The sequence below is a fragment of the Lutra lutra genome, chromosome 10, assembly GCF_902655055.1.
Source record: "Lutra lutra chromosome 10, mLutLut1.2, whole genome shotgun sequence".
NCBI classification, from domain to species: Eukaryota; Metazoa; Chordata; class Mammalia; order Carnivora; family Mustelidae; genus Lutra; species Lutra lutra.
The window spans coordinates 18,555,532-18,578,956 of record NC_062287.1 but is presented as its reverse complement, the minus strand read 5'-3'; the positions used below and the strand labels follow the sequence as shown (position 1 = coordinate 18,578,956).

The 23,425-nt window shown below is 44.4% G+C and overlaps 2 protein-coding genes, 1 long non-coding RNA gene and 1 other non-coding gene across 4 annotated transcripts in view; 3 read left to right on the top strand and 1 right to left on the bottom strand.

Moving 5' to 3' along the window:
* Positions 1-13,544, top strand: part of CLMP (CXADR like membrane protein) — a 99,963-nt gene extending 86,419 nt beyond the window's left edge. Inside the window, exons 4-8 of the mRNA XM_047691075.1 lie at positions 6,572-6,773; positions 7,387-7,554; positions 8,043-8,165; positions 9,136-9,277; positions 10,320-13,544. Coding sequence (XP_047547031.1) covers positions 6,572-6,773; positions 7,387-7,554; positions 8,043-8,165; positions 9,136-9,277; positions 10,320-10,584 — 900 coding nt within the window. The 3' untranslated portion in view covers positions 10,585-13,544. The remainder of the gene's footprint in view (positions 1-6,571; positions 6,774-7,386; positions 7,555-8,042; positions 8,166-9,135; positions 9,278-10,319) is intronic.
* LOC125078424 (uncharacterized) lies at positions 6,752-9,220 on the bottom strand. Its single transcript, XR_007120888.1, has 4 exons — positions 9,110-9,220; positions 7,270-7,697; positions 6,985-7,084; positions 6,752-6,875 (listed from the first exon to the last, which is right to left on the bottom strand). It is a non-coding gene; the product is annotated as an uncharacterized LOC125078424 (long non-coding RNA).
* A 2,749-nt stretch (positions 13,545-16,293) lies between the features above and the next one.
* HSPA8 (heat shock protein family A (Hsp70) member 8) lies at positions 16,294-20,941 on the top strand. The gene is made up of 9 exons (XM_047691074.1): positions 16,294-16,445; positions 17,201-17,410; positions 17,701-17,906; positions 18,126-18,278; positions 18,376-18,931; positions 19,143-19,345; positions 19,573-19,771; positions 19,976-20,208; positions 20,509-20,941. The coding sequence occupies exons 2-9, from the start codon at positions 17,206-17,208 to the stop codon at positions 20,692-20,694; spliced, it is 1,941 nt and encodes a 646-aa protein (XP_047547030.1). The 5' UTR covers positions 16,294-16,445; positions 17,201-17,205; the 3' UTR covers positions 20,695-20,941.
* On the top strand, positions 18,990-19,077 carry LOC125080199 (small nucleolar RNA SNORD14). The gene has a single exon (XR_007121236.1). It is a non-coding gene; the product is annotated as a small nucleolar RNA SNORD14 (small nucleolar RNA).
* Positions 20,942-23,425: the final 2,484 nt, after the last annotated feature.

Sequence of the window (23,425 nt, the reverse complement as noted above, 5' to 3'; positions counted from 1 at the left end):
GAAGAGTTCATCTGAACCTTCAGGAGCAGCCAATGGTGCTGCCCCAGTGAAGCTAGCTCCCGTTTCCCTGGCAGCCCTCATTCCAGTCCTAAGGAAATAAATGCTCTTCTCGGTACTCCAGCAGGAATTCTCATTTACAGACCCAGAAAGCTGAACTGTGAAACCACCTGCTGAGGGGGAGGACAGTAGGGGAGTGGGGGGCAGAGGGGAGCAGCCTTCAAGGAATCTAGTTCCCCTTACTGTCATACCAATCATACCAATAGAGGATCTCTCCCTACCAAAATCTGAACACTTGCTTCCACCACCCCCCATACAGTATACCATAGGGAGGTCCCTCCCAAACATCATCTTCATGCTCAGACTCCATATTTCCAGATAAATTACGATCTAATTTTCCTCACATATTAATCTCCACAGAAATAGAAATTAACTTGTGGAATGCCCATAGCAATGTCCCTGTTTCCATATCCACAGCATGGCAGTGGGTCCTGTGTATAGAGATGCAAAGGAATTTTGTCCCACGGAGACTACAAGTCTTTGTCTGATTCTCATTTGAACCTGTTGTAAAATCTTTCTGGTACCATCATTTATTAATGAGTTAAATAAAATCTTTGACACATGCTTATTTTCTTTGTATATGAGAGTCATAATTTTACCCTTTTTTTTTTTTTTTTAAGTTTTCCTTTAAAACTGTAGCGGGGAGGGGGAATATATTTTCCCCTTTCCCTTCCTAGGTTTTCTAGCTGGGGCACTGTAAATTAGACGAATAAAAGACAGATTTTTGTTAGTTGGTTTGTTTTCTCTCTTTAAAAATTTTATAAAAATTTTTTACTGAGATATATTTGACATAGAACAATTATATTAGTTTCAGGTATACAACAAAGGGAAGAGTTAATAGGAGAAAAACAAACAGAAGTCTATTAACTTCTGTGTACCACGTAGGTAACGTGTGAGATTAAGTACCCACAGATGATGTAACTCCAAGGGGTGGCTAGAATTTGGGCTACAGACCTAACTTAGTCGGGGAAAGAGAAGAGGAAGAAGGACACTTTGGGAAAAACGAAATTTGAGGAAGATAAACAGGCCCTTAGAAGAACAAGTGAGAGATATGCTAGAGATGCTAGAATGCTAGAGATATGCTAGCTTGTCATCTTGTTTGTCTGGGTGTGGTGCTAATTTCTGGTCTCCTAGAAGAGAAGATTTGAGTTGTTTTCAGGAGGGGATTTATTACACTTAAATTCTTAGAGGAGGCTCTGCTTTGAAGTCAAGCAACTTCAAGAACTCAAATGCCTTTAGTATTTGAAATTCTTATGCACATACAAAGTGGCTTATTCTGGGTGGCACGTCCTGGCCCTCAACACTTTCATAACACAATTTTCTTTTTCTTTTTTTTTTTAATTTTATTTATTTATCTGACAGAGATCACAAGTAGGCGGGAAAGGCAGGCAGAGAAAGGAGGAAGCGGGCTCCCTACTGAGCAGAGAGCCTATGCGGGGTTCCATCCTAGGACCCTAGGACCATGACCTGAGCTGAAGGCAGAGGCTTTAACCCACTGAGCCACCCAGGCGCCCCAAAACAATTTTCTTTGTATTGATATCATCTCTAGCACAGTGCTAAGCACGGAGTATGTTTTCAGTAAATGTGTATTCAATAAAGGCTTGCAGAATTGCATTCTAGCCTAGCCAAAGACAATTAAGGGCAACAGACATATATATAACCAGAATGTCCCAAGGGTCTCCTGGTCCACACCCAGCATGATAGGAAGGGTATCTAGCAATCTATGTGCCCAAGTCTTTCACCATTTCTCCTCTCATAAAAATGCTGCAAAGATGCAAAGAGTTGGAAGTGGGGAGGGAAGAGGCCATTAGTCTGAGTGTCATAACCTGGAAGGTTTCGTAAGAGGTTAACATTGATTTGGGACTTAGAAGAATGAAAGGAAATTATTTTTTTTTTGAAGATTTATTTATTTATTTGAGAGGGAGATATAGAGGGGGAGAGAGAGAGGAGGAGTGGGAGAGGGGCAGAGGGAGAGAATCCTAAGCAAACTCCCTGCTGAGCATGGAACCCAACAAGGGGCTCGATCTCATGACCCTGAGATCATGACCTGAGCTGAAATCAAAGTTGGACACTTAATCGACTGAGCCACCAAGGCACCCAGAAAGAATGAATAGGAGTTCTTCATGTCAAGAGATGGAGAAAAAGGAGTTTCTCTATGGAAAAATGCAGTGGGCAAAGGCATTGAGTACAAGAGGGCATGAATCATATTAAAGACAGGGAGGCAGTGTTATCTGACGGTGCCCAGGGAGGTGGACAAAAGAGGAAACGGGACTGGGAAGGTAACGCAGAAGTCAATGCCGAGAGCTATAGACTGAATCCTGTCCTCATTCAGAGGTAGAGGGAACCACTGAAGAGTTCTGAGCTGGAAAAGAGCTGATTGAGTTTTACGTCACTGTTAACTTGGCATCCACTTACATCGTGATGTAATAAGGTAGATCGGAGTGGGTAGAAATACACAACTGCCAGACAGCTGGAAGTGGTAAACCAGAGTTCAAAACTGAGTCAGGAGAGAGATAAGGATATGAGATTTATCATAGCAGCCGTGCTGGTTGAAGGGAGTGGGCCAAGCTGGATAACGGAGAATGTCTTAAATTGATTATCAGCTACAGTGTCTACCTTCGCTTTTGTCTTACTTTCTTCTCCCCCATCTCACCTCCCCCCTCCCCACCGAAGACTGTGAGGCCCACAGGGTAAGGGCTGGGTCTTATCCCAGCTTGTTTTCCAGCACCTGGCACAGTACTCTGGCCCGTGAGCTCAATAAATAATTTGCCAATGAAAAAGAGCATGAAGAGAAAAGAAAAAACACATTTGTCAGAGAGATGGTAAGGGTGGGGCGCTTGGGTGGCTCCGTGGGTTAACCCTCACCTTCCGCTCAGGTCATGATCTCAGGGTCCTGGGATCGACCCCCCATCAGGCTCTCTGCTCAGCAGGGAGCCTGCTTCCTCCTCTCTCGCCGCTTGCCTCTCTGCCTACTTGTGATCTCTCTTGGTCAAATAAATAAATAAAATCTTAAAAAAAAAAAGAAAGAAAGAAAGATGGTGAGGGCAAAATGGATGATACTGAAGAATTTTGATATAATCAAGAGAGGTCTGATGGACATTTTATTGGCTGGGTTCAAATCTTTTCAGGAAAGCATCTGATGTGTTGCAGGGTATCATGTGATTGAGGATGGAGTTAAGGACTTGAGCAGAGGGAAACAATTTGAACAGCTGCAGCCAGAAATGTGCTCGGGAGACTCCCAAACGCTTGTGTGCCTGTTTTTAGTGTCCTTCTGTGTATCTGGAATGCTCCCCGCAGCCTTCTCCCTGACTTTATCATCTCTTATTTAGTCTGCTTGTCTTGCAAAGCCTAACTCAAATGCCTCCAACTTTTCTGGGACATTCTCTCTGATACTATTTCAAGTTAATTAATCCTTTTTCTATGTTTATACTTCTCTCCTTGCTAATCCCATTAGATTATAAATTACTTGAAGACAGGCAGAGGGTTTTACTCATCTGAATAGCTTCCCTGTGACTTGATGGGAAGCAGTTGTCCCATAACTGTTTGCTGACATTTAAAATCAAATGAGTTTAAGAATATGCTGAGTGGCAGAACGGCCAAAGCTGAAGTTATATAGCTTGAAGTCTTGGTGAACCAGAACAGCACAGTTTTTGTGACTAATAGGAGTGAGGTGATGGACACACAGAACCAGGGAAGATTCCAGAACTATGTAGGCTAGAGTGCCCGAGTGACTCAGTTGGTTAAGCATCTGCCTTCAGCTCAGGTCATGATCCCAAGGTCCTCGTCAGTGGGGAGTCTCCTTCTCCCTCTGCCCCTCACCCCACTCACACTTGCTCCATCTCTTACTCTGAAAAAATAAATTTAAAAATCTAAAAAAAATCTCCAAGCCTATAGGCTATGATGCAGGCAGATGAAATTTCACTAATACTCAAGATTATTATTACTTTTTAAGTAGGTTCCATTCCCAAAGTGGGGCTTGAACACACGATCCCAAGATCAAGACTGGCATGCTGTATCGGTTGAGCCAGTCAGGTGCTCCAGGATTTTTTTTTTGTTGTTGTTGTTAGAGTAATCTAAACTTTGGTGTCCCTGCCTGGGAAAACAAAGACATGATCTCATACATATTTTATGGTAGGAAGGGATATAATCTTTTCCCAACTGACTTCCTCTTACTAATCGGCAGTGAAGCCTCCCAAAAGGAAAGCCGAATAATGAAGTCCTTGGTATCAGACCTGAATTTTAAGCGTTGACTTCTACTCTTTAACTCTTCCAGTCCCTTCGACTGGACTTCACGCTTTTGTAAGAACAAAACAGATTGGGGTGCCTGGGTGGCTCAGTGGGTTCGGCCGCCGCCTTTGGCTCAGGTCATGATCTCAGGGTCCTGGGATCGAGCCCCACATCGGACTCTCTGCTCAGCAGGGAGCCTGCTTCCCCCTTTCTCTCTGCCTGCCTCTCTGCCTACTTGTGATCTCTCTCTCTGTCAAATAAATAAATAAAATCTTAAAAAGAAAAAAGAACAAAACATTGATTTTATAGTGTCACTTTTCCACCTTCATTTCTAAACTTTCTGGAAGAGGACTTAATGAGCCGTGTAATGAATGCAGATGGCCACAGGAAGTGGGAGGTAACTGGTATACCTTGACCATGACCTAAATGGCCTTAGATGGTTATTTTCAATCCCGGTTCTGCTACTTACCTGTGAAATGGGGATAATGCCTACAGTATTACCCTCTTATCTGTGCAGGATATGTTCCAGAATCACCCCTGGATGCCTGAAACCATGAATAGTACCAAATCCTATATATACTATGTTTCTTTTATACGTATATACCTATGGTAATGTTTAATTTATAAATTAGGCACAGGGGCACCTGGGTGGCTCAGTGGGTTAAAGCCTCTGCCTTTGGCTCAGGTCATGGTCCCAGGGTCCTGGGATGGAGCCCCACATCAGGCTTTCTGGTTGGTGGGGAGCCTGCTTCCCCTCTCTCTCTGCCTGCCTCTCTGCCTATTTGTGATCTCTGTCTGTCAAGTAAATAAAATCTTTTAAAAAATAAATAAATTAGGCACAGTAGGAAATTAAGAATAATTAATAAAATAATTTTAAAATTATGAGAATGTGGTTTTTTTCTCCCTCCTTCAAAATCTTATTGTACCATACCCACCCTTTACCTTGTGATGTGAGATGATACAGTGCCTCTGTGATGAGACAGAGCGTGGGGAGACGACACAGGCATTGTGCATGGTGTTATCACACAGCTGGCCTTCTGACAATATGGCAGAAGGAGGATCATCTGCTTCTGGACTTCGGGTACTGAAACCACAGGAAGTGAAACCACAGAGAAGGGGAGAAACTACTTAACTTGCAAAAACACTACATGAGAAATAAACCAGGTGTAAAATTGCTGAGCAAAAGGAGTGTAGCATCTTTTGAATAGCTCACATGCAGGTGGTGGGAAATTAAAAAGTCAGAAAGGGTATGCAGGGGAGGGACACCTGGGTGGCTCCGTCTGTTGAGCCTCTGACTCTTGATTCTGGCTGAGGTCATGATCTCAAGGTGGTGGGATCGAGCTCTGTGTTGGGCTCTGCACTGGGCTGGCTGTAGAGCCTGCATGCTCTCTCTCTCAAAAAGAAAAAAAGGGGGGGTTTGCAGGGGGAAGGTAGATCTCCTCTCCATCCTTTTCTGCCAAATCTCCTCACAGTCAGCTCTTGATACCTTTTTTTTTTTTTTTAAGATTTATGTACTTATTTCACACAGAGAGAGAGATCACAAGTAGGCAGAGAGAGAGGGGGAAGCAGGCTTCCTGCCGAGCAGGGAGCCCGATGCGGGGCTTGATCCCAGGACCCTGAGATCATGAACTGAGCCAAAGGCAGAGGCTTAACCCGCTGAGCCACCCAGGCGCCCCCAACTCTTGATACTCTTATATGCATTTATGATGCATTCTCTTCCTCCCTTGACTTAGGTGTGTGAACTTCACTGAACATGTAATTCAAATGCAAAAATCTACCTATGAAATGAAATGGCTCTGAGCATTTAATGAAACAATTACTACTTCGTAATTAAAATGCTACACACACAAAAAGAGGTATTATCTTGGGAAGGAGAAGGAGGCCTAGACAAACATGTCATACTTTTAAAATCTTTTTTTTTTTTAAGATTTTATTTATTTATTTGACAGAGATCACAAGTAGGCAGAGAGGCAGACAAAGAAAGAGAGAGAGGAGGAAGCAGGCTCCTTGCTAAGCAGAGATCCCAACTCGAGGCTCTATCCCAGGACCCTGGGATCATGACCTGAGCCGAAAGCAGAGGCTTTAACCCACTGAGCCACCCAGGCGCCCCAACATGTCGTACTTTTAACTTCATTTAGAACAAAGGGTCTCTTGACGCTTAGAAATCAGCTTTGGGCATGACTGCTTTCTTCCATTTAGGAGTGTTCCCTTTCCTCATCTTGACATCAGCAAAAGATGAAGGCCGAGATCCGCACTGCTTGACACCCTGCCTTGGTCTGTCCCCCAGGTGATCACTTACTCCAGCCATCATGTCTACAGTAACCTGACGGAGGAGCAGAAGGGCCGAGTGGCCTTTGCTTCCAATTTCCTGGCAGGAGACGCCTCCCTGCAGATAGAGCCTCTGAAGCCCAGCGATGAGGGCCGGTACAGCTGCAAGGTGAAGAATTCAGGGCGCTACGTGTGGAGTCATGTCATCTTGAAAGTCTTAGGTAAGCTAGAGTGCCAAGGTGAACACCTCCATCTCATTAATACGGTCTCTGTGAGGAACAGCCAAATGCTCCATAGTCCAGTTTCCTGGGAAGAAGTACGTTCTATATTTTAGACATAATAAAAGAAGAAAGAATAATCACGATTTTCCATGGGAGCCCACTTACAAAGTTTAAATATCCTCTCATGTTTAAATGGCATTCTTATATTTACCTTACATCTCTCAGATACGATTCAAGTCCCATTTCTGGTTTCTGGCAGCAAAAGCTACTAAGTTCTATTTAATTGCGTCCAAGTGAATGGGTTTCTGTCCCTGTTTCAGTATTAATAAAATCACACTCAACTTTGAAAAGTGTCTTGAGAGGGGATGAGGGAGTTTCTGGGGCAGCCTCTGAAAATCACAGTGGCACCGGCAGAAGGCGCTGGGATTGGGTGTATGTCTGTGTAGGGGGTGGAGGAGGGTGTATTTTGGGGGTGCTGTAAAGCATGGTCACGTACCGAAAGACCCACTCAGCAGTGGACCGTAACAGACGGCTAGAGAAACAGCTCAACGGGACACGGTTCTTCCACTGAATTGGGTGTTTGGCTATCTTTGAAGCTTTTTCCTTTTGCCAGTGAGACCATCAAAGCCCAAATGCGAGTTGGAAGGAGAGCTGACAGAAGGAAGTGACGTGACTCTGCAGTGTGAGTCAGCCTCTGGCACAAAGCCCATCATGTATTACTGGCAGCGACTCCGGGAGAAGGAGGGAGAGGATGAGCGTCTCCCTCCCAAGTCCAGGATTGGTAAGTCATCTCTCCACCAGTCTGCTGAGACAACAGAATGGTACTCTAGCCTTGAACTTGGAGTCTCGTTTGGTCAGCAACTCACCATGTGACCTTGAACGCACTGCTGAACCTCTTTGAGCTTCTATTTTTCATCCTTCAACCTGGACAGAAAACAAACAAACAAACAAAAAAATAAAAACACCCGTCTTTTCTTTCCTCAAATGGCACGTAAAAGTGGCAGAAGCAGCGAGGGAGAGATGTATCGGGTGCCCATGATAGCTAATTACGATGCTCACTGTCCCTCCCACATTCCCAGTCTTTTGTTAAGTCTAGAGGATGTGCAGTTTCAAAGAATGTTCACCTTCCTTTCCACATTCCAAAAAAATCCATCATCTCATCCTTTCACACTGTATTAGAGAATCTTAGGTCAATGACGCAGTAAGGTGAGCAGTAGACAGAGACCCTGTGACTAAGAGGATTACAGTCATCCTTCTGCTTGTGTGTAGACTACAGTAACCCTGGACGAGTTCTGCTGCACAATCTCACCATGTCGTCCTCTGGGCTCTACCAGTGCACAGCGGGCAACGAGGCTGGGAAGGAAAGCTGTGTGGTGCGAGTCACTGTACGGTGTAAGTATCCAACGGGCTCGCTCCTGCTTTCCCATTGGTTCCGTGTAAAACACTTTTAATCACAAGGAAGAGGAAAGTCAAGGTCGAAACCTTTATTTCCAGAAGGACATGGCTAGTGCTAAAATAAATCCAGTAGTTGCACTGAGGTAGCTAATTCTGTTTAGGAACATGGGCGAATTTGTCAGCTCCCTGAAGAAATTTATTATGTCCAGGAGGGGACCGAATGGAGATTTTCTTTATAAATATAAATTTCCCTTATAAAAGGGTAACTTCTACTCTTTCTAGAACTTCTCCTCTGTGTCTGCTGTTTCTTAGAGATAATCAGCTTAAGCGGGGCACCTGGCTGGCTTAGCCAGTAGAGGACAGACTCTTGATCTCAGAGCTGTGAGTTCAAGCCCCAAATTGGGTGTGGAGCCTACCTCAAAAAAACCAGCTTAAAATAGTCCTAATGTCAAAGAGGCATATTTTGGGGTGGTGTGATCTGCTACCTTTTGATATCGAGGGGGGTTGGTCATACAGCAAGGGTAAGAAGATAGAAAGATCTGGAAATACTCACCCTGCCCGGGGCTTATGTTTCTGTTTAAGTAAATGCTATTCCCAATGTGGGGCTCAAACTCGCAACCTCAAAATCAAGAGTCCTTGAGATTAAGAGTTGCATGCTACACCCACTAAACCAGACAGGCATCCCAGGCCTTCTGTTTTTTAAGTTCATATCTTTTTTTTTTTTAAGATTTTATTTATTTACTTGACAGAGAGAGACACAGCGAGAGAGGGAACACAAGCCGTGGGAGAGGGAGAAGCAGGCTACCTGCTGAGCAGGGAACCTAATGCGGGACTCGATCCCAGAACTCTGGGATCATGACCTGAGCTGAAGGCAGATGCTTAACGACTGAGACACCCAGGTCCCCGAGTGCATGTATTTCTTGGCTTATGTTTCATTTTACCTCTGCTTTTGTTTCTGAGAAAACAGATGTACAGAGCATCGGCATGATAGCAGGAGCAGTGACGGGCATGGTGGCTGGAGCTCTGCTGATTTTCCTCTTGGTGTGGCTGCTGATCCGAAGGAAAGACAAAGAGAGATACGAGGAAGAAGAGAGACCTAATGAAATTAGGTAAACTTTCCTTCAACATCCCTTCTACTAGACTTCCTTTCCAGAGCTAGCTCTATAGTGACCAGCCAACATAAATGTCCCATTTCCTCATATTTTTTAAAGATTTTTTATTTATTTGAGAGGGACGCAGCAGTGGGGGTGGGAGTGACAGGGTAGAGGCAGAGGGATAGGCAGACTCCCTGCTCAGCAGGGAGCCCAATTTGGGGCTTAATCCCAGGGCTCTGATATCATGACCTGAGCTGAAGCAGACCCTTAACCTTAACCAACTGAGCCAGCCAGGTGCCCCTCCCATTTCCTCTTAACTATGAATCTGTTAAAATGATTATTCTGATTAGGTAAGGAGTTCCAGTGTAAGGACAGAAGGTCTGGTTTATCTTGCCTTTATTGTGAAACTGTCTCTCCTCAGCTGAGAATTAAAAGATCAGCTATGTTACTTCTGATTCACTTCCATTTATACAGCGCCTATGATAAAGAATGGGCATAAATTCTGGGCCACTGAAAGGGTTTAGGTAGGGATGCCTGGGTGGGCACAGTCAGTTACTCTTCATCTCAGGGTTGTGAGTTCAAGCCCCGCGTTGGGCTCCACACAGGGTCTGAAGCTGACTTAAAAAAATAAAAAATAAAAAAATAAGAGAATTGGGCAACTCCCTGGGGTCCTCTCCCTCCTTGGGAGCTTTGTACTATCACTTTGCAGTCCTCAGTAAACCTTGCTTTGCTGCCCACCAAAAAATAAACAAAGAAATAAATAAGTAAGGGGTTTTGTAGACAAACCCCAACTCCGTCTCAGCGGTTAAGTGCCTACTCTCCCAGAGGAACAGAGTTGACTTCAGGGCTAAGAAAACATCCATGTGTGTCAGTCAGCCATGAAGTCTCGGGGTCAGGGGAAGTCCCCATTCCCCTAAACGGCTGCCTTCCAGTGGTATCACGTGAAGTTTACAGCTTGAGGAATTTATTGGGAAACCTCAGAAGGAAGCAACCATAGTGGAAGCTATCGCGGTCTTGTCAGGATTAAAGTTGACCTCTGCTGTTTTCTTCTCTTCAGGGAAGATGCGGAAGCCCCCAAGGCCCGCCTGGTGAAACCTAGTTCCTCTTCCTCAGGCTCTCAGAGCTCGCGCTCGGGTTCCTCCTCCACGCGCTCCACAGCAAATAGTGCCTCACGCAGCCAGCGGACACTGTCGACCGAAGCAGCGCCCCAGCCGAGGCTGGCCACCCACACATACAGCCTAGTGGGGCCAGAGGGGAGGGGTTCTGAACCAAAGAAAGTCCACCATGCTACCCTGACCAAAGCAGAACCGCACCCAGCATGATCCCCAGCCAGAGCAGAGCCTTCTGAAGCGTCTGAGTTAGAGCGGACTTGACTCCCATGCTTTCCTCGGAGTCAGGATCTTAGGACGCTTCTAGTCGTTGAAGCTCAGTCACCAGCCACACAACCCCCTCCAACCAGATGAAAGGCCATTTCAGTAGCAGTGAGCATTGCATGAAACCCACTCAAATGAGCACTTTCTTTATAGGACACCAAACAGGAAAAAGGATGTAAACTGATCCTCTCCAAAAAGGCATCTCATGGTGCCTCGAGACCAGAGTGGGGAAGAGCGGGGGTCCAAATCTGTGTATTTGTTGACCAGGACCTGGGGTGGAAAAGGTTGGGGAAAGGGGAACTGAACACACTTAAAACTTCTCCCCTGAGATGTTTTGTATCACTACTTCGGCTCACCATTGTCAAGAAGAAATGAGATGTTGTTCATAAATTTTCTATGCATTTCTGCAAACCTACTGGATTATTGTGATTATTCAGAGTCAAGTGGAACCCACAGCCTTACATTTCACCTAGCTGCACCATGTATGGGGCACATTGCTTCTGAGAAATTTCAAAAAGGAAATACATTTCTTCTGACCTGACTTCATTTACCATAAGGCTTGGATATTAATTTCACAAGGAGTTGAACTAGTGGGAGGTGAAGAATGATTTGAGTTTCTCCCCCTCTATCCACTACTAACCTCCCACTTCTATTCAACTATAAGGGAACTGAGAAAGGAATTCAAAATGTGTGATAGGGGACTGTGAAGAACTTTCTGTCTTAATGATGTTCAGAGGGTTACTGACAGATATCAGAAATACATGCTGGAACAATTGTGGACCGTCCCTCAAATCAGACGCCTCTGAGGATCTTCCTGCTGGATCTCTGGAGCAAAAAAACATTCACTGTGTGTCATTTGACAATGTTCTTAGAAGTCTTTTAGAGAAAGATCTTTCAGAGTTGCTAAAAGGTCATCTGACGTATCATTGCATTCTTTTCTGAGAACATACGAAATCAGCATTTTAAGACTGATTAAACTAGAAAGGGAGCTTAGATCAGTTTTCTCTTAATATGTTGAGGAATGGTATAAGGCAGTTTACTATTACACCAAACTTGGAGCTTCCTCCATTTCTTTCATTTTAGGAGAAGGATGTGAACCTGGGACTTTTGATAATTCTAGGCCTTAAATTATCAAAAAGATCAGGGATCGTCAACGTTTCCTAATGGCATTATAAGTATGTCATAATCATTCCCTCCTGAGAGACAGAGAAATTCAGTAATTTCCCAGCGTCTGAGGAAGTCCAGGTCTGGAAGGAAAGGGAATTTTATTTAGGGAAGGGATGGTGAGGATAACTCCTGGGTGGCAGAACAGGGCTGGATTAGTGACTGCTAACATTCAAATTGTCACCAACTTGGAAACAATGAACAGAAGTGATTCACCAGGATTACCATCAAAGAGTTGATTCATGGAAGAAAGGTGTGTGAGAAATAAAAAAGAAAAGCAGCAGCTTCCAATACAAGAACTTGCCTTTTTAATGGTGGTGACTATTCTGTGAGTCAAATTCATCCTATGGCAAGAATGGTAGATCTGAAATAGCCCTGCAAGGACCTTAGGGCAAATGTCAACAGATCACCATTGGTGCAAATATTTATTATTAAAAGGACAGCAAGTTACAGAAAAGAGAAAGCCATGCTGAATCTGGAGATGAAACCTTTTTTCTAAAAGTGAAATCAGATGCTTGAACGGAAAAGGGAGATCTGGGATTTGGCCCCACTTCTCTGGTTTTTCATTTCTACGTTTAATTCTCATGAAACAGTCCTCATATAGTGCAAATGCATTTCCCTCTAAGGTTCTTTAAGAAATGGGGGTTTATGCTCGGGAGAAAATTGTAATCTGAGGTTTGTCTTCCTCTTAAAAAGAAAAAAGCTGGGAAATAAGAGACATTGAGGAAGTGATATAAGGAATGTCTGCTATTAATTTAAGAAGGCTGGCGTATTTGGAATGCTTCTTATACTAACACTGCCTCATTGTAAGATAGAAACCCCTTCCATACTCTTTTTTTATTTTTCTAGTAGTGTGGTAACCTATCACCTCTGCTATGTAACTCTGAGAATTCTCATTTCTAGAGTACCTGAGCCAAACAAGTACACTATGGAGGCTGCGGCTGTACCATCACAAGCAATTTGCTCTTATCATTATTTACTACCTTTGAACCCAAGGTTTCCTGTATATGCCTTTGAAAGCAGGAATCAGTCCCCTTTGCATGATATGGAGATTTAGGTTATTTAAACATGTTAGTTATTAAAAGGCTAGAATATCAGTTGAATATCCAGATTTTGGACATCTATTCACACTGGAAATCTACAGAAAAATTCACAAAGCAGGTAACTACCTAAAATCTGAGAAATTCTAAGGAATTGAAAATTCTGACTGATAAGGTGCTGAAGTTTTAGCAATGACAGTGCACTTCTCTTAGAGTCAGGTTTTTGGGTTCAGATATGGCAAGCTCTGGGCTTAAGATAAAGTTTTGAGACACTACTGGCTTCAAACCATATTCTATTAACTTTCAAATAAATTTGATCCTTTAATATGAAACAAACAAAAAAAAGTAAGTTAGCTAAAAAGTAGAAGGAAGAAATGTTTGTGGGAAGAAGATACCGATGGAATGATGTGAATGTTTGGAGAATAACCGTTTCAATAAAATATATAAACCAAACTTAAGTTTGGAAAATAATGAAGTCGATGCCCTTGTTGTTAACACTGTATAAAAATAACTTCAGAGTTGCTGTTGCAAAAAGACATAGAATTTTGCTTCATTTCTGGTGTTAAGCTGTTTATATTTTAACTTCTAAGTTGCCTTGTAATTGAGACTGTATTTGATCACAAAAACCAAATATTTATTACAGATGTATCTGCATCAGCAATTAAAAAATAAATAAGGTGATACCGTAGGGGAAGCTCAAGGTCATATAACGTGCACTGAAAATTTGTTCCTTAGCTTGCTGCCAAAAGAACAGAACTCAGTCTGAATATGATCTACTACTTATTTATTTCAGTGACAAATATACCAAGTACTATTTTCTCACAAAGCAAGGTCCTCAGCAGGATCTTATGACAGAGATCCTGCTCTTAAGGACTTTATCAAAATATTTACGAAGCAAATATTTTACACCAAGGTGAAGTGCTAACAGAACTACACGTTAAGGGGTTCAAACAATCTCAAAAGTAAACACTGAGAGATTCAAATAAATCTGGGGGAAAAAAAAAAACTTCACAAGTTAAATGAGGTAATACATGTAAAGCACTTAGAACAGTGCTTGGTACATGACAGGGACTCAGATATGTTCATCTTGACCCCATCTCTCAGTCAGAAACCCTAGGCTTCGGACTTTTTTTTGGCTTCAGACTTCTTTACTGTGGTCCCTATGCACCCCCAAGCTTTAATTTTCCATCCTGAATGTGTCTGAAACCTTGTGTATTTGAAGAGGTGGAGACAGGACACTGATCTTACTGAGCTTTAAATACATAAAGTCTGCATCATTCTATTTAATAAGAGCATAGTCCGTGTTCTACAGTGTATGTTGAGTGACTGGAAACAGGTTACCTACTCTACTTTCTTTATTTACTTTCAGCCACTGGATTTGGGCCCTTGCTTTCCTTTCCAGTGATACAATAGTTAAAATGTTGTAGGTAGTCCCGAGGTTACAAGGGGCAAAATGCAGGGTACAGTTTAGAGACTGTACTTGATAGGCTGAGTAGGAAGAGGAAGATTGTAGATACCAAAGAAAATTGAAAGGAGCCTCCCACAGCATCTTACTTCTTCTTGAGTTGTGTAGTTACATGTGTTTCTAGAAAGGCAATTATACTATAATGTAACCAAAAAACCCCCCAAGGATTCTGGAATCAAAAGCACTAGCTTCCATTCTAGCTCAGCCAGCTGTAAATTCTACAAATAACATCTCTGAACTTCATTTTTCTCTTAATACCGGGACATATAATACGTATCTCAGAAAAATATTTTGAGGATTGCATGATATAACAAATGAAAGCGCTCTGTACGTTGCAAAAGCATCATATAAAATTAATTTCTTGGGAGGTGAGTAGAAATCTTAAATTTATACCTCCACGTGTTCAAGCCAATATTGCTACCGCTCCCCCCCCCCCCCGCCCCCGAAAAGGCAAATGTGAAAAGAAAATTCTTCCTTCTTAGGTTTAATCTGTCTCTAGGCTTTACTGGCTTTGACAAGTACAAGGTGTCCTCTTCTGACAGATTTTGGAGGCACTGTCTGGAAGGCCTTTCTTATTCCAGCCACACCACTGTTAGGTAGTTTCAAAATAATCTTTTTCATTTATCTGCCCATTTATTTATTAAACAAGACAGCAGCAGCCCTGCCTGTTTGAAAGAACACCCTGGGAAACATTTCAAGGAACTGTAAAAGGCTGTTGGAATGACAAGGCCCATATACCTGCCTCCACGCACCACAATTTACAAGTACTATTGTTCTGCGGACTCGATTACTAATGTTCTCAAGATGCCCCTGAACGATCTGTCGTTTAGGTTTTTTTGTAAGTCAAGGAAGGAAAAATACATCATGTTTCTAAAAATAAGAGAGGTTCTAGAAGGTCTAAATCAAGGACACGGGGTTATCGGAACCCAGGTTCCTAATGCCCGATTCTCCTACATGGAGAGAACTCGGGTTTTCTTTTCTTTAACAAACAACTGAGAAGCGCCGGATTTGGGTGAGGGGAGAGAGTCGAGAAGCCGAACCTGTTTTAGGTGGGAGGTGGGGAGTGGCGGACTTGTTTGGACTCGGGGAAGCAGGTTTGGCCCTTTATTTCGCTGGGGGTCCCGCACAGGATCCGGCCCAGGCAGTTCTGAGAGGCCGGAGCCCCTCCAACTTCTGCCTTGAGGGCTGCCGGCTTCTTCAGCAACATCGTGACTGAGAATTCTGGGGGTCGGCCCGGCTAACATTTCCTACCCCGCTTGGGCGCGGCTCCCTCCAACCCCACATCTGCGTACCCCCGCCCCCAGCAAGTCGCCCTAGCAGCGCCCAGGGGTCGGTACCTTCCCCCCGCCCCCCAGCTCCTAGTGCTCTGACCTAGCCCAAAGCCACACTGGATAGAAGCGTGGGAACAAGGAATCCGGGAAGGCCTAGAGGACCCCGTACAACGCCGAAGCGGGGGTTGGGGGAAACAGAATGAAGACTTGGGGGGATGGGCAAAACAACCTTCGCGGCCATTTTGTCCTCGCTCTACTTCCGTCTTCCCTCCCGGGCTGCCGGCTCCGGACCCCTCCCTTCAGGCCCCGCGCTCGTCCTCTCCCGGTTCCGCGTCGATCCAGATCTCGGCCAATGCTGCTGTCATTGGCTGGTTCCAAATTTGCCCACCCCTCTTCCTCCTCCTCCTTCCGTCCCCTCCTACCCGCGCTGACTGAAAGCGCTTGCGCAGAAGCGGACGCTCCTTTGCCCCCCCCCCCCGCCACTCCCGGCCTGGGGTGACTGAGGACTCCCGCGCGCGGGCTCTCTCGGCTCCACCCTCCCTTTCCCCCGGGCCCTTCGGAGAGCGGGGGCGAGAATGAAAGTTCCAGAACGCTGCGGTGAGTGCGTCATCGCGAGGTGGGGAGGGATGGGGGCGGGAGTGGGCGAGGCCCGAGGAGTAAAGCCGGCTTAGTCATTGGGCCTCGTAGAGGTGGCCGCGCGCCCATTGGCTGAAGAAGTCATGATGGGCAGGCGATAGGGGTGGACCCCTTCTGGAAGGTTCTAAGGCAGGGTATAAGAGACAGGGTGGCGGGCGGAAACCGGTCTCATTGAACGCGGGGTTACATCTTTGGATTGCTGTCTTCTCAGCCTGAGCCAGGTCCACACATAAGGTAAGGTCTCCGTTCTGTGACCTCGTGGTTATTCTTCAGAAATGGGCGCTTCGCGCCCAGATTAAGACTTTGCGGCGCTTTGGCGGTTTCTGAGCGTTCACGTTGGCGGGGGGCCCTGAGTCCCCTGCCCAGATGCGGCTCTCTTCTCCCTGAGAGGCGGTGGACCTGGGTTGTGGCCGATCGGGAAACCCGGGGCGGGGGCTACAGGCCGTGATGGCCGCCGCGGGGTCAGGGCGGCACCCGCGCGGAGTGCTGGGCGAGGGCCGCATCCGCGCTCGGGGGGGGGGGGGGGGGGGGGGGGCGGAAGTCCGGCGCCCTGGAGCGGGCCTTCCCTAGATTCTCAGAGCAGGAAGCGGCCACTGGCGCGCACCCAAGGCGGGGGGGGGGGGCACTAGAGCACGGAATACGGTCTTATTGTGGTGTTTCTTGGAGCGCAGGGGGTGGGGGAGAAGGTCGAGCTCTGGGCTCGAGACCACGTGCTCGGTACTGTCGCAGACCCTCGGGGCAGGTGCTTTCTTTTTCTTCGGTCTGGGCTGAGCCCAGCTGCGGTTGGCACGGCAACCACGACTGCAGCATTTCTTGGTCTGGCCGTTACCGCGTGGTTTTCACACAAGGGCAGTGTTTCTGGGGAGGTGCTGAGTGAGACGGAGGCCAGAGTACCTCGTACCTCATGGCCTGCGTTCCACGATAAACGCTCCAAGCGTCTGATCGCTTTATCAAACCGGGCTCTTTTTTTTTTTTTTAACCTTCCTCAGCAACCATGTCTAAGGGACCTGCAGTTGGCATTGATCTTGGCACCACCTACTCCTGCGTGGGTGTCTTCCAGCACGGGAAAGTGGAAATAATTGCCAATGATCAGGGAAACCGGACCACCCCAAGTTATGTCGCCTTCACGGACACCGAACGATTGATCGGTGATGCTGCGAAGAACCAAGTTGCGATGAACCCCACCAACACAGTTTTTGGTAAGTCGTTAATTAAGGCACTAGGGCGTGAGTTCAAGTGGTTTATTAGACTGCGTGTAATTTGACTCCGAAGTTTCTGGAATATAAGGCAGCCAGGAAAGTTTTAATAACATGTTAAAAAATATATACAGGTAATTCTAAAGTGGGAAGTCTGAATAACTCAGAATATAAATCCGTTATTGTTCTGGAGTTCGGTTGCTAGGCCTCTTGGTGTTTGAGTAGTGGTGGATTAGGATTCTTACTGGATAGATGGCAGTGTTACAACATTTGCGTTTGATGACCTTTTACAGATGCCAAACGCCTGATTGGACGGAGATTTGATGATGCTGTTGTCCAGTCTGATATGAAGCATTGGCCTTTCATGGTGGTGAATGATGCTGGCAGGCCCAAGGTCCAAGTAGAATACAAGGGAGAGACAAAAAGCTTTTATCCAGAGGAGGTGTCTTCTATGGTTTTGACGAAAATGAAGGAAATCGCAGAGGCTTATCTTGGGAAGGTGAGTAGTGTGCAACCCTAACGGGAGGTAGCTGGAGGTTGGAACAACATTATGCACCAGATTTCCTATAAATGGAATTCATGGGGTTTTGACTGAGGTGTTTTGTCTTTTTTTTTTTTTTTAATGGTCAGTGTCAAGTGCATGCAGAGGCAGACAATGTAATTACAGGACTGACATTTTTAGGAATGGACCACAAACAATTATTTCTTTTTTTCCTAGACCGTTACCAATGCAGTTGTCACAGTACCTGCGTATTTCAATGATTCTCAGCGTCAGGCTACCAAAGATGCTGGAACTATTGCTGGTCTCAATGTGCTTCGCATCATCAATGAGCCAACTGCTGCTGCTATTGCTTATGGCCTAGACAAGAAAGTATGTGCCATTTGTAAAGTGTAGGATTCTCTTTACCCTACGCTGGAGCCATTGGAAATGACGGACGAGGAGTAATGACTTTGTATTTTAATTGCAGGTTGGAGCTGAAAGGAATGTGCTGATCTTTGACTTGGGAGGCGGCACTTTCGATGTGTCCATCCTTACTATTGAAGATGGGATCTTTGAGGTTAAGTCCACAGCTGGAGACACCCACTTAGGTGGAGAAGATTTTGACAACCGAATGGTCAACCATTTTATTGCAGAGTTCAAGCGCAAACATAAGAAAGATATCAGTGAAAACAAGAGGGCAGTTCGTCGCCTCCGTACTGCTTGTGAACGTGCTAAGCGTACACTTTCCTCCAGCACCCAGGCCAGTATCGAGATTGATTCTCTGTATGAAGGAATCGACTTCTATACCTCTATCACTCGTGCCCGGTTTGAAGAATTAAATGCTGACCTGTTCCGTGGCACCCTGGACCCTGTAGAGAAAGCCCTTCGAGATGCCAAGTTAGACAAGTCTCAGATCCACGATATTGTCCTGGTGGGTGGTTCTACCCGTATCCCCAAAATTCAGAAACTTCTCCAAGATTTCTTCAATGGAAAAGAACTGAATAAGAGCATCAACCCTGACGAGGCTGTTGCTTATGGTGCAGGTAATTCCTTTACCCTAGTTAAACAGTTGTAACATGGCCTGTCAGGCCCCATGCTGACTCGCTGTGATGATTGATTCTTTAAACATTCGTAGTTTCCACCAAAAGCTTAGCTGATGATGGCACAACTTCCTTGGATGTCTGAGCGACTGTAAATTTGTTTGATAATGAGGTGGTTGGGATTTCTTTTATTAACTAATATTTTTTAATTTAGCTGTCCAAGCAGCTATCCTTTCTGGAGACAAATCTGAAAATGTTCAAGATTTACTGCTGTTGGATGTCACTCCACTTTCTCTTGGCATTGAAACTGCTGGAGGAGTCATGACTGTTCTCATCAAGCGTAATACTACCATTCCTACCAAACAGACACAGACCTTCACTACCTACTCGGACAACCAGCCTGGTGTGCTTATTCAGGTATGTTTTATATTGTATTGGTACTTTGTCCTGTGAAACTTAGGGAAGACGGCCCGCTGTGATGATTTGACCTAAACCATTCGTAGTTTCCACCAGAAGTCCTGTGTTGGCCAATTCCTTCCTTGGATGTCTGAGCGCAGCCTTTCTTATTCATTGACCTTACACCAAACTAGGAGCTTGGGGCAGTAATCTTTGCAGCTTCTTAGTAATTTTTATTTGCTACCAAGGTGTATGAAGGTGAGCGTGCCATGACCAAGGACAACAACCTACTTGGAAAGTTTGAACTCACAGGCATACCTCCTGCTCCTCGTGGTGTCCCTCAGATTGAGGTCACTTTCGATATTGATGCTAATGGTATCCTCAATGTCTCTGCCGTGGATAAGAGCACAGGAAAAGAGAACAAGATTACCATCACTAATGACAAGGGTAAGTTAAGAGCACAACTTCAGAATTAAACATAACATCTTAAGATGGTTTAGGTCATAAGGATCATTTTTCAAATACTTTTAACTGCCCAAGGATACTTGGGCCAAGGAATCACTTTCTGTAATTGGCTGCTTCAGTGGGTTACAGTCGTAGCAGGGTAACTCAACAGTTCAGTTTCAACAAAAAGACTGGTTAATTTCACAGGCCGCTTGAGCAAGGAAGATATTGAGCGCATGGTCCAGGAAGCTGAGAAGTACAAAGCTGAAGATGAGAAACAGCGGGACAAGGTGTCTTCCAAGAATTCACTTGAGTCTTACGCATTCAACATGAAAGCAACTGTTGAAGATGAAAAACTTCAGGGCAAGATAAATGATGAAGACAAACAGAAGATTCTTGACAAGTGCAATGAAATCATCAACTGGCTTGATAAGAACCAGGTTTGTAATTTCAACTAAATTGAGAGTGGATGGGCATGGTTATAGGGTTTCAGCAAAAGGTTAGATGGGTCTTATATACAGGTCACAATGATGAATGGTCCAAACATTCGCGGTTTCCACCAGAATTCCAGATGTTGGCAACTAGCTTCCTTCCTTGGATGTCTGAGTGACCCAGGATTTCGTGGGTGTGGAAGAATTGAATGATAAGCTTTTGTCTAGTCTTCACAACTGATTGTACCAGACAGGTTGTGAAGTTTCTTTTATTTGAGGAACCTGCAGTAAAGTTTTCTTTCTTTTCAGACTGCAGAGAAGGAAGAATTTGAACACCAGCAGAAAGAGTTGGAGAAAGTCTGCAACCCCATCATCACCAAGCTGTACCAGAGTGCAGGGGGCATGCCAGGAGGAATGCCTGGAGGCTTCCCTGGTGGTGGAGCTCCTCCCTCTGGTGGAGCCTCCTCTGGGCCCACCATTGAAGAGGTTGACTAAACCAACCTGAGAATAATTAGGTTGAGCATTGTTCCACACACAATATTCAAAGGACCCAAATTTGTAGCAAATTCCATGGCAGTTGTAATGTTGAGCTGCTATAGCAAAAAAAACTGGGCATTCTTGATACTTGAATATGGAATATGTGCACAGGGAAAGGAAATAAACATTGCACTTTATAAGCACTGTATTGTTAAGTGGAAAATGCAATGTCTTAAATAAAACTGTATTTAAAATTGGCACCATACAATTGTCTGACTCCATGTATGCAAGGGCAGCATTTGATTTGGGGGGCTGGACACGCCTTTGGCCTAGTGGTGAATCCCCCAAAAACAGTATTTGGATTGTCAAATAGAACAGTTCAAACAAGTAACTCGAGTCAGTATAAAAAGTGGGTTGGGTTCATGATGAGCTAGATTTTGGGATGACTATAGATACTAAGCAGTAAAATAGGATTGAACTGCATATAGGCTTTCCAGCACTTGGGGAGCTGTTTTGGTGGGGAGGGGAGGAGAAACTGATAGAAGAAAAGGGAGTCACAAATGTTAATGGCTTGCTGAACAGATTATCCTTCTGAGAGTTAAGTTTGAGGGTGGCCAACTGAATAATGGAATAACCAGACCATGGAAGCAGTTTATTGAGCATGTGGAACTGACCCAAGTACAGGGCAGCATATTCCCTCTAAAGCATCCATGTTGGGGGGGGTGCATTCTGGTTTTTTCTCAACTTTTAAAGGCTGGTTGACAGAACTGGCTGCAGAGTTGTGGTGGGTTGGGGTTTGTTTACCATAGAATCAACTGAGAAGAAAAGGCTAGAAATGCCTAATTCTAATCTTGGGTGATGACGCTAAACCTCAAAAAGACTTGAAAGCTGAGCTGATTTGAGTACAGTTCTGTTTGATAAATACTGGATTGCCTTTAGGTAAGTGAGGTTTCAGAGCAAATCCCTGCATGCTTGTCTTTGGTTATGGTGGGTGTGTTCGTAAACGTGTTGAATTTGGCTTTGACAGTAATTGTTTGGTGGTGTGATGTGTACCAAAAGTACTTGGCCTTGGAGTTTGACTCTTATAAAAGTCCTGTGTGTCTTTTGGTGGTGATGGGCCTCAGTCCTCAAAAAAAAAAAAGCCTGAATCAAGGAAACCAGGGAGAGGTGATAAATACATTGACAAGGTTTGACATGGGTTGGTTGTGCCACACGTTTGCCATCTGGTGGTCAGAAATGAGTCTTGTCATGTGCTAAGATTTTTAACTGAGCAAAAAAACCCAAACCTTGATCTCTACTCCACTTTCCTGTCTTAGGAACTGTTGGTTCCTGGGTGACCTGGTATTACACATGTTTGGATTTTGCATGATGATTTTGCAGTAACTGCAACATTGAAGAGTGTTCTGCAAGGTCTGTAAGAATAGCTAAAACCTCATTCATACAGAGGTCATTATCTAAATGGTTGGTAATAACATAATGGTTGATAATACACTCCCGTGATTTAGGAGTGTATCCGCGTAATGCTTAGAGTCTCCAGAGGTTTATGGTACCATGCATGATTTATGTTTGCTTTCCTTTATTTTTTCAAGGGTCACAAATTTTAAAAAAGCAATACATGATTCTTGGGAAAGGTTCAGACCTCATGTATATAACTTGGTGTTTTTCCCCCCACCTTTTTATTTTATCTGCCCTGGTTTTAGTTATTTTTGTTAATACATCCTTTATGAACTGAAGCAAACAATTGGAGTACTCTGCTCAAAAGAAATGTAATTTTTTTTGTTGTTCCTTTGAAATCATGGGGTTTTGGTAAGAAAATTGTGGGGGTCAAATGTGATTAGTGAAAAAGGCATAACACAGCCCAACCAAAGTTGATTAAGTTCTTGTTACTGTTAAGAACTTCAGTTAAAGTTCTGTCCATGAATTCCATTAGTGAAACAAATTGGGTTTTGAAAAATGGTGGTTTCCTGTATACAAATGGAAGAATTTGGGCATGTATACTAGAGAATACTGAGGCTTTGGGAAGAAGGTGGAAATTAGCTATTTGCTAGATTTTTTTTTTTTATAACTAATCTGAACAAGGTTATGTTTACAGTTGACACAGGTTCAGAGTTGAGTTGATCTCAGATGCCACAGGGGAGGGATCCAGATTCAAATTCTAGCAGGCGTTATTCCAAAACCTGTACTTTTGCTTCATTATAGCGTGAATTAAACACTAGCTTAGCACAGCATCTGGGATTCACACTTACTGGAATATTTTTTTAAAAGATTTTTGAGAGCATAAGCATGGGGAGCAGCAGAGGGGGAGGGAGGAGCAGGCTCCCTGCTGAGGAGGGGCTCAATCCCAGGATCCTGGTCTCATGACCTGAGCCAAAGGCAGATGCTTAACTAAGGGACCCTGGTGTCCTTGGAAGGAATATTTTCTTAAAGGTAGTTTTGTATCTTGCTCCTCAACACATACAATCATGTACTTAGTTAACTTCATCTCTGTACTCATCTGGTAGTTCTTTGTTTGCGTTCATGGTCAGTGATTTATTTTTGCCTTTTGCAAGTAGCAGTCCATGCAATCATGGGCATTTAAGGAGCTCAGTGACTCAAACCAACTTTTTAATTTTGTGTTTAATGGGGTTCCTGCTGTGAGATAAGCCTGGTTTATGTGGGTAGATTGAAGCTGGTAAAAATGTGTTCTGGCTTTCTATATATGTAGAGTAACAGGGGAGGCTGACCCACACAAGATCAACTGGTAACCATG